This window comes from Corythoichthys intestinalis, chromosome 1, assembly GCF_030265065.1.
Source record: "Corythoichthys intestinalis isolate RoL2023-P3 chromosome 1, ASM3026506v1, whole genome shotgun sequence".
Taxonomy (NCBI): domain Eukaryota; kingdom Metazoa; phylum Chordata; class Actinopteri; order Syngnathiformes; family Syngnathidae; genus Corythoichthys; species Corythoichthys intestinalis.
In genome coordinates this window covers 53,295,476-53,306,973 of record NC_080395.1, presented here as the reverse complement: position 1 = coordinate 53,306,973, position 11,498 = coordinate 53,295,476, and the positions used below count along the sequence as shown (strand labels likewise).

The window sequence follows — 11,498 nt, the reverse complement described above, 5'->3', positions numbered from 1 at the left end:
TATCTATTGCTTTTGCATTCAATTAATGCCCTCACAATGTGGTATAATATGGAGCAAACTTCTTTCTTTTCAAAAATGAATAACACATATTGAGTTTTACTCCAGAATGGAGTGGAAGCTGTTATTTTAAAAATAGTGTATGCACTTTCAGAATTTACATCTATTGAATTAGAGACATCCAAAGGTAACATTTTCCATCTGATCGCATTCATTAAATCATCATTTGCTATTATGTCTATATTTTTTGTATACAAGGCACCCTTCCCCACTCTAATCTGCTAAACCTAACATTGCCCAGAGAAGCTCACAGCATGATGCTATTGAGGGCAGACTGACATTCAATTTCCCTGGTACATCATTAGAAGTCGAATAAAAATACATGTACTCTGAGCAATGTCACACTTCTAATAGCACCCAAAGGAAAGCTGAAACACCATGTCTTTTGTTTTTTTAAAACGATTGTTCCTCACCCAAAGTGGAAAATTGCTTGTTTAATTTCCTAACGTCTTTTAGGTCGGCTGTTTTATGTACTGTATATTAATTATGTGATTGAAATGATATAATTTGGTCATATTTTTGTGACATCCCATTAAATCCACCGTATGCCCACTTCATTGTTTCCTACCTTTACCCATAGTATTATTTACTGCTTATGTTAGTTAAAAAAATTGTTGATCAAAAAGCAATTAAGACGCCTCAAGAAAAAAGATTGTAATTCATACTTGCACATAACCACGCATATACAATAAAAGACTCAGTTACCTAAAATAAATGTATGATGACTGCAAAATGTGTTGAAATGACTGAAAACCTTAATAAAAGAGCCCATATTTTATTTCACTATTAACGCACTCATACAATTTTGAAAGTTCTAGAAAATAAATACAGAGATGTTTAATGTAGTGGAATGTGTTTCAACAATGTTGGGTACAACATCAGATTCAATTTAGAAAAAAATCAAACAATTAAATACTGTACATTTACAAAATTACAAGATTACATTAACTACAAGTCCCAAAATATATACTGAAAACAGTCGCAAGTGGAAATCAGAATAGTCAAATAATTTATTTACTAAATGTGTGACATCAGTATCGCATAAATGTCCTTGGATGTTTCTCTGTGATTGTCTCGTCACAAAAAGTCCAATTCATATAAGACAAGCTATTGTTCCAATGTTCTCATAGGCAAGTGAAAAAACAGCGTTGCAAGTAACCCAAATTAAACTTTATAGTAAATGTTGGTGGGGCTCTGAGGCGTTATCTCCTTAACAATGTATACAGGAGGTCCATATTCGCCGCTCACACGCTCAAAGTGTCGGCACAGTCTAGTGTCAGAGGTCTGCAGAGGAAAGACGACCTCGCTACGGTCTGAGCCCATGTTGTCGCTGCTGATGCTGTCCCGCTTTGGCACAGCTAAAGTGTTGAGGGACACAGACGCAGACTGCTGCCTATCTGGGACACAGCGACGGCACTTCCACAGTACGGCCGACGGGATGATGATGAGGAGGAGGAGGATCACACAGGCCGAGACAACCCATATCAACAGTCCTGGCTGTGAGCCGCCACTGCCACCGGGGTTGAGCTGCCCTGCTTCTGAGCCTGCGTCTGTCAGGGACAACAGGACACAGAGAAGGAAAGAGAAACTGAGATAAAAGAGTGACTCCCAATGAGGGATGGGGATGTTCAATAGTTGTGACGTGTGAACATGCAATTCGTTGTGAAAACTGGAGCCTAAAGGCATTTATCAAAGGGCTGAACTGAGGACGCACACGCAGACTCATATTTGCTCAAGGCCAATCAACCAGAGGGCTTCCACTTGAACAAACCCATCAATACAAAGCGTAAAGTCTAAACAAAACAATGGTGGCTAAGAAAGGCAGGAGCAGGGACCTGTAGTGCATTGTGGTGCCGCTCACGTTTTCTTCAAAGCAAGACTTAACAAGCGTAAGTGTTCGAATCAGACACAACCACCACAACATGCACACAATTATTAGGCTCCGGTCCATTACAGCTGCACCAACTATATCGAATGAAAGAAATTATGGAGTCCCACATGCTAGTTTAGCTGTTCCCATTTGTCTGGCAAAACTTTCCACAAGAGAGCATTCTACAATGCGTCTTTGGGAATTTGTCTTTAGAGCACAATTTTTTTTTCACATTTTTTTTACTCGGTACATTCTAAAACCTGTAAAACCATATTTTTTAACTAAACATATTTGTTTCTACAGGCAAAAAATTGCAAACATTTGAAAAGCATCTGTGATTTTAAAAGAAATATTATCTGAAAATGCACAATAGAGACAATTATGTGTTCAGTCTGGACATGCTCAAGAATAGCATGACCGAAACAACAATCCCTTAACACTGCGATAATTCATTACTCGGGGTGCTCAACATTATGGGTTTCATTTCATCACATTTTTATGCGGCTCTTCATATCCCTCATACTCGTCAAAGTGTAATGTCCTACATACGCCAAATGTTTTGCATAAAAGAACCGTGAGGACAAGCATTTGATGTACTGTACTTTCTTCTCATTACCAACTTGAGATCTATTTAACAATATGAAGGGAAACAAACGTTCTGGTTTTAGATGACCGCTATGTGAACATATTTTGAGGAAGGAAACACCTGCTGTAAGTGAACTAAATGTTAACACTAAAGATTAGTCGAAATGATTATTTATAACAAGGGCGTAGGTTTGCATAGGGACGGTAGGGACATAATAATACCAACTTTTCAGGATACTCAAATTATCCCCACCAACTTTTAAGCAACCTCATTTGCATTACATAATGACTTCAGTTATGTAGGTAATTTAGTTGTTTAGTTTTAGATTGTTTACCCATATGTTGTAAGGATAGAATTGACCCTACCATTATTAAGTGAATAACTTTCATTATGTTCTGACTTACATTGACCCCTTTTCGCTTGTTGAATGTGCCATTTTTTCCCCTCAAACGCACGTGTGATTGGCTGATGACCCCCCCACACACACACACACTCACACGCATTCACAGCCTGACAGAAATACAACATGCTGCCTCCTCCACCCCCTTTGAAGTTTTTTTCCGCCAGCAGCAGCACTGTAAGTAATGTAAAGAGACGTCAATGTTGTGGATGTGTGGGAAAACACCACTAATTTTAGCTATTGTTGAAAACATTATTTGAAAGATTTTTTTTTTCTTGATTTAGATGAAAAAAGAAGACTTTTAGATGGATGGGCTTAATAAGAACAAATAGTAATATTTACTTAAAGTAAGTGGAAGAATTTGACACATTCATCTGTTAACTAGCCTTTAAAACAAGATGGAGAAAATTATTCGACTACATGTAAGAAAAAATATCAGACTAAGACACTTTCAATTTGCGGTGTTAAAGTTAGTATGAGTCAATTCAGATTTATTTTGCATTAATCATTTAGCCTATCAATTAATTAGGTTCATATTGGTGAGAAATGTAGCCCTGACTCCTGTTCACTCAATCTGTTTGGTCTTATTAATGTCCCGTCCCCAGCAAAAAATGTACATGCAGGTTATGCTGTTATATCGTCCCTACCAATAATCAGACCAAACCTACGCCCTTGATTTATAAGCAGTTTGACGTACTGCATTTTCATTACAAAATCCCTACTCCGTTTACTGTGACAATATTGCACTTGCTTTGTATGGCACTTGTCCATTGCCCAAAGCGTAGCACCTGGTGAGAAAAAGTTCAATGGAAGACGAATGTACTAGTATAGCATTTGGATGATACTGCAGCATTTCACTGTAGCAGATTCCTACTATGTATGAATGTTTTAGACAGTTCTGGTATTTGATTTTTCATTTATTTATTTTTTTACTTTGCTGCCCACCTTGTTTTTGTCACCAAACGAAATTCATCAGCTTTCTGTGGCCAACAGCCACATTTGAAAAAAGTACAGTAAATAAGGATGTTGTTGTTTGTTACCATGCCTCCTACTCACTATCTTCATCAGCACTGCCTTCAGGGACGACTAACATGGTCAAGCAAACCTTTCGTTCATCGATTTCCTAAACTAGTTTTCCTGTTCAGGTTGTCACAGAAGTAGAGCCTACCCTGCTAATTAAAGGCATCCTATAGGCCTACCCTGGACTGGTCGTCTGACATTTACAGGGTACACATAAAGACAGACAGGCAATCATTCTCACTAACATTTACAGCACAACTGCGTGGGAAATAAGCCCACACATTGTTTGGAAAACCAACTGCCTCAAATTAAGGCAAATACAATGGCAGTCCAACTGAGCTACTGTGCAGTGAGAAGGGTGATTTAAAAGTCTAGTATAACACCAATAGTAACTCAAGTACCCAAGTGAATATAGCCTGAGAAAGAACCATTAGACTCCTTCTGGTAAACAATTTCAAAACTGCCATTTAACGTCCTCATGAACATGAAATCTACTAAAGATGAAAAGAAGTACAATGTGTATTGTGTCCCTTGATTTTACTCTTTTTTTTCAGCATAAATGTTCCCATCCTACCTTAACACTACATGGGGCCAGTTGAAGTAAAACCATAATTTTAGGGAATACAATTCTGCCCCATGGCATTATTTTGTGTAGTTATTTAGTGTACTGAAGATACTTATAACATATATCATTGTTTTTACTCCAAGATAAATAAGTATCAGTAAATTTTGAACTTGCAGGTTTTGTTCTTGACATCATTTTCTTTAGATGTCTCCTTTCCTTTCGGTTTTGGTTGTGAAGGTGGAAATCTGGTTGGGGACTCCTGAAGTGTTGATCGAGGATCTGAGGAACCTACAGCAAAAATAATAACACATGATGAAAGAGAGGAAAGAAACATCAATGTCCAACAACAGAAAAGGTCTCAACACTTAAAAGTTCCTTTGTAAAGCATCATTCCTCAAAAATGTTTGGTTGGATCATTTTTAGTTATCCAGAGCTAAAATGACGTTTGTGTTTAGATATCCTGTCTTGCACTGCATATACTTTATCAATAATGTATAGCTATTAACTTGATTGAAAGTTCAATTTCAAGGCAAATGCACATCTTCCATTTCTAAATAAAGTGTTAAGGATGAAAAATCCTTAAATGTAAATGACTCCCATTAACTGACATTAATATATGCAAAACTAATTTTGCCTTACAACTAAATCTTCTTAGATATGACTTTTTTCTGCTTCTGTTAAATGTTTGTTTGCGCAGTGGTGTTTTTTAAATGCAACATGAAAGCAAACGCATATTTGCAAGATCAGTTGACAAACACAAAATGCTGAATTTTCATGTTGAAGTCCAACTGTTCAATTATTTATGTGAATAATACTGCAAAACTGCAGTTTGGGGCTTCAACAAATTCATAATCTCTAAGCATTTAGTTGTGCACACAGAGTGGTGTGTCTAATATTCGGAAAAGTTTTCAAATGTAGCCCCACATATACAGTATGAAGAACATTCTATTTCTAAAGTTGACCTAAATTGTGTTTTCTATTTATTATTTGTGTGATATGAATATTTCAGCAATGAACTAAGATAAAACTCCTCAGTGTGTAACAAATCAACAATGACATAAAATCATAAAGAGACACTTTAGAGAGGATCAAATAGATAAATATGTTTGAGAACAATGTAATATGTTTGGGTAGAATGTAATTAAAATGGACTACCAGTAAAAGCAGAGGATTATTGATGGCGACATTCAGTCTAACCGATTGCATGCAAGTAGTTAGTGATGATGTATAGCAGTTAGAGGTTTGAAGCGGGGATTTGAGATTATATATGACAGCAGTCTTTCGCTCCGCAAAAGTGCATGGCTGAGATTATCCTACCACTTAGAAGGTGGTAATATCATTACATTACATTTTAATAAGTAGAAGCTAACAGTTCATTCATTTTAAATCATTATTCAGATTGATATTCGTACGGCACATTCCTCCATTTTTCATGCCTTGTGTTATGTTGCCATGCATCCAAACATATAATATGCATATTTCAGCCCATACAGATCTTACTTTGCCCAACTCTCAGCACCAGCTTCATGGACTTGGTCCTGCACACGCCTCCATTAGTGTTGTCCAGATTTTGCAGAGATCCTGTAGATGTTGCTGATACAGAGAGCAAGCAAGCAGAATTACTTACAGAAGTATTGTAAAAGGGGATTATCAAGCAATATAGTTTTACTAGTTGCCAAATGTTGCATCACCTTTGAGCAGGAAAATGAAGATGTGCACATAAACTCCAGCAAGACACCTGAAGCAAACACTTTTACCCCCCACAACATTAGGTACAGTAAGTGTTGTTTAATGTTCGGTTTTGATAGGTGCTATTGACAATGCGTTGATTTAACAATATGTTATAATTATTATTATTACATTATTAAAGGTGCAGCTTCTAGTGTTGTAAGACTATATGAGAGGTGCCTATTTAATGTTGTTGATCTTAATTAGTACCGTCAACCTTTTTCACATTAATCACGCGCACATCATGTCGCATCTCGGTCTTTCTCTCTGTTTCTCTCCCTCTATCTTCCTCTCCCTCTATCTATCTATCTATCTATCTATCTATCTATCTATCTATCTATCTATCTATCTATCTATCTATCTATCTATCTATCTATCTATCTATCTACAGTGGGGAGAACAAGTATTTGATACACTGCCAATGAGAAAACCCATTGGCAGTGTATCAAATACTTGTTCTCCCCACTGTATCTATCTATCTATCTATCTATCTATCTATCTATCTATCTATCTATCTATCTATCTATCTATCTATCTATCTATCTATCTATCTATCTATCTATCTATCTATCTATCTATCTATCTATCTATCTATCTATCTATCTATCTATCTATCTATCTATCTATCTCCCTCCCTCCCTCCCTCCCTCCCTCCATCCATCTATCTATCTAACTTTGTAACTATCTAATTAAATCTGTGAATGTTAAACTTTGCTTGCTGTATATATATATATACAGTAGATATCAGAAAACCAAAAAACTCTTGAGGCTGTTTGATTTTTGATTAAATAAAATATTCTGTTGAATTATTTAACAAAACTTTCATTTGTCAGTTGAGGTTGAGCCAAATAAAATTTCAGCGTAAGAGGCTAAAGGATGATTGAATAAAATTAATACATGTTGCTTAGCAGTTTAAAGAAGAAAAATACATTCATCCACACACGTACATCAAGAACTCTCCCTCACCCCAGTCTAAGCACACACACACAAAGACGAACACACAAGTACACACTTGTTAGGAGCATTTAGGTCAGATAACAACATCGCACAGGCAAGACGCCACGTTGCCATGAAAGCTCACGTCAAATCTGCCTGATGCTGTAAGAGCCTTGTGTGATTTGGGGCATGTAAGCCCTCAGAATGGCACTGTCCTGCCATAGCCGAGTGTGCTGTCAGAGTGTGGCGAGGCGGGGGAGGCTGTATGGTCACACTTGTTCACTATCTCATGCATCAGTTGCCATTAAGATGCACTGGTTCTACTGACAGCAGTATGACAACGAGGCCATAGTTATGACTGTCACGCGAGTTGACAAATTGACAGAGTGACAAGGATGATGGCCTCTTGTTGAATCAGGGTGTGTGGTTGATTTTGTGGAAAGAGTGGGGGGATGTTAGTACGAGTCACACCTGTAGCACCCGAACAGGTGGTTGCTCGCACATACTGTAATTCTCGGACTATAAGGTGCACCTGACTATAAGCCGCAACCCACCAAATTTGACACGAAAACGGAATTTTTTCAGAGATAAGCCACGCTGGACTATAAGCCACAGCTGTCCTCGCTGTATTATGGGATATTTACACCAAAAGATATTAACTGATAACACTTTATTTGATGGCGGCGTCATAAGACTGTCATAAGACCAATGAACCACCATAAAGCTTTGAACCGATTGGCTGCAAAGCTTCAGTGCTTCAACAAGCTTCGTTTGGCCATCACTGCTCCCTTGGAGGAGACAGTCAAACTCTGCTGCCATCTGCTGTCAACACTTTTGTCGTCCAACATGCCTCCTAGCATGCATTGCAGCGCTACAGATGGAAATAACAATCAAAAATCATGTTCAATGCTAATTATCTCTTCAGTTACGGTTCCAGTTGTTTCATTAATTGCTAGTTATGGCATTTGGTAACACTTTATTTGACAGTGGCGCCATAACACTGTCATTTGACCATCATAATTATGACATGACACTGCCATGAGCATTAATGAATGCTTATGACAGATGTAATTTTGTGTCATTCAGCAAATTATCTTACTTTTGAATGGATGTAAAAGATCCACGCTGGACATGAACGGAGGTAGCGACATGATTTGCTAGATTACACTTAGTGACATCTGTCATAAGCATTCATTAATGGCCATTATTGTCACTTATTTTTCTTCTTATTCTTTTCCTTTCGGCTTGTCATGTCATAATTATGACTGTCTTATGGCAGTCTTATGACGCCGCTGTCAAATCAAGTGTTATCTATTAACCCAATAAATCAACAAATAAGCTGCACTGGACTATAAACCACAGGAGAATGAGGGGGGGAAAGTAGCGGCTTATAGTCTAAAAATTACGGTACTCACAATGGTATTATTACACAAGGTGACTCACAAAAATGACTTACAAGTGATGTAATAATCCTTTCCTTTGAGGAATTCCAGCCCCCAAAGGTTGGGGCTGAACTCTTGGAACTTGAAAGTAAACTTGACGTCCCGGTGCGGCTTGTCACAGTTCAGTAGGGGTGTGTCTGTCTTGTCTATTGTGCAGCTCTCCATCTGACTTCGGGAGACTAGATAGACTCGATAGAACTCCTCCTTTTCCCCTTTAGAGGTGTCTGCCCTTGGACAGACTATGTCCATCTTGTCTCCAATCTGAGGGTAAAGGACCAGACCTCCACTTGGAGTAAAGCTATGAATAAAGAGTTAAGAAAAATAAACAATCAGCAATGGATGTTGATTGAGGATAATTTCCTCAAAAGGGATGGTCATTTTGAATGTTCTTAAATCGGATGGCCTTAATCAGTATAGGCTTTCATGCCCCAAATCACAGATCAGGGACAGTCGTAGCTCAGTCTGTAAGGCCGCTGACCTATAGGGTCAAAACCCAGCACAGATGAGAAAATAAAGAATCGAGACCCTACAACCAAAGTTGCAATGCCATTCCATAGCAATCACTGTAGTTACCTTGCCTGCATGTCATACTTTGGCACCCCTGTGCTTGCATTAAAGTCCTTGAGCAAAATTGAGCAAGTAGATAGAGTAAATGATAGTCACCTTCAACCCCTCCCTCTCGCCAGAACTAAAGGATCAAGACAGATGGCCGCCTCACACAGGGTCTCAACATTTATGTGGGAATCTGTTCCTGTTCCTTTATCAGGAGCGTGTTTATACCCTACCGCAAGAAATTCTTTTGGAAAACTGTTTTGGCACTATATACAAGAGCAATTGAGTTAGAGCTGGGGGGAATAAAAAATAATTGTGCAGGGGTTTTTTTGTTTTTTTTTTACTGCTTTTTTATTTTATAAATTATATACTGTATGTATAGATACTGTAGATCTTAAATATTTGCAAATCATTTGATCATATCCATAATACAATGGCCAAACTGATGCATTAGTATTTAGTACCCTGTCATTTTACATGAAATCATTATTACAGTACAACTCCAGTATACATGCATTACAGGAGAAAGTATGAGAAAGTACCACTCACTTAGTGTTGGCGCTGCTCCAGAGGATGGAGTCCAAAGTGATGGCCCTACACGAGCTCATGATGACGGCCAGCAGGGTGACACCACCGTAGTTCCATGTGATTCTTACCCCCATCACGGGACAAAACCCACGCGTTGGCTCGCTATCATAACACGCAGTGGGGGCAGGTCAACGTGCCTTGCCTGTGCATGCGTGCGTGTGGTGCCTTCAGGTGCATCCCGCGGCGAGGTGCCATTAAATTCCAGTCCCAAATTCATGAAGCTTTCCACATTGGGGATAACTGGAGAGAAAACGTTCCGTGGAACTGCATGCACTCACTGAGGACTGAAATTGTGTGAAGCAGCTCAGCCATCAGCTGAGCGGCCGGCCCGCCCCATTGCCGGCTCATGCGTGGAAGGGACGCCCGGGTTGGTAGCGCATTTTAGACACGCTCGAATCACATTGGATACTTGGAATTGGTACAGGACCCAGTTTTTGTCATTTATAATTTAATTAAGTTTGCAGTTGTCAAGATTCATGGACAGCACAATTACTACAAGGCAGATTCACCATGGTTTATTTGAATATCGTTCTTCAGATTCTTTATATGCGGTGTTCCTCAACCTTTATTAAGCTATTTTAGAGCTACATTGTAAAAAAAAAAAAAAAAAAGAAAAAAAAAAAAAAAGTACAGTACTGTGTATTAATCGAAACAACATTAACCATGTCTCAAATCTTTTATACAAGTGTTGTTTCTCGGTGGGAAATACGTGATTGAAAACAAAGCTATTGTTCTGTTGAGACCAACAAGAAAGATGATTTTGTTTTACTTGTCGCTACACGTCACTGACACAGGCAAATAAATAATACATATCTTTTTAAGGGGATCTACAGCTAGAAAGACTGGTAGTTCTTAAAAAATAAACATAATTTGATATTGAAACTAGGGCTGTCAAACGATTAAAATTTTTAATCGCGTTAATTACAGCTTAAAAATTAATTAATCATAATTAATTGCAATTAATCGCAATTCAAACCATCTATAAATATATGCCATATTTTTCTGTAAATTATTGTTGGAATGGAAAGATAAGACACAAGATGGATATACATATATATATATATATATATATATATATATTCAACATGCGGCACATAAGGACTGTATTTGTTTATTATAACAATAAATCAACAAGATGGCATTAACATTATTAACATTCTGTTAAAGCGATCCATGGATAGAAAGACTTGTAGTTCTTAAAACATAAATGTTAGTACAAGTTATAGAAATTTTATATTAAAAACCCCTCTTTATGTTTTCGTTTTAATAAAATTTGTAAATTTTTCAATCAAAAAATAAACTACGGTAGTAGCCCGCCATTGTTGATGTCAATAATTACTTACACAATGCTCATGGGTGCTGAAGCCTATAAAATCAGTCGCACCCAAGCGCCAGCAGAGGGCAGCAAACTCCACAAAACACAGTTAACAAGTGGGCATTTCACTATACTGTCATTTAAATCTGTCTGAGTGGGGCATTGCGTCAAATATTTTAACGTGATTAATTTTAAGAATTAATTACCGCCTATTAACGCATTCATTTTGACAGCCCTAATTGAAACCCTTCTTGATGTTTTCGTTTTTATACAATTTGTAAAACTACTTTAAAGACCAAATGTGAAGTAAGGTAGGCCAACCATGTTTTTGTATAATATCAATGGCTAAACAATTATAAGCATAGTTCTTTTTTTTAACGCAACCCTTTCAGATTCTTTGTTTAACCCATAGCAACGCCCTTGACAACTAAAATGCTTT

The 11,498-nt window shown here is 37.7% G+C and overlaps 1 protein-coding gene across 1 annotated transcript; it reads right to left on the bottom strand.

Annotated features, from left to right (window-relative positions):
* Positions 1–829: 829 nt before the first annotated feature.
* On the bottom strand, positions 830–10,003 carry LOC130913028 (ephrin-B2a-like). Its single transcript, XM_057831291.1, has 5 exons — positions 9,706–10,003; positions 8,619–8,902; positions 5,999–6,091; positions 4,673–4,786; positions 830–1,607 (listed from the first exon to the last, which is right to left on the bottom strand). The coding sequence occupies exons 1-5, from the start codon at positions 9,816–9,818 to the stop codon at positions 1,222–1,224; spliced, it is 990 nt and encodes a 329-aa protein (XP_057687274.1). The 5' UTR covers positions 9,819–10,003; the 3' UTR covers positions 830–1,221.
* Positions 10,004–11,498: the final 1,495 nt, after the last annotated feature.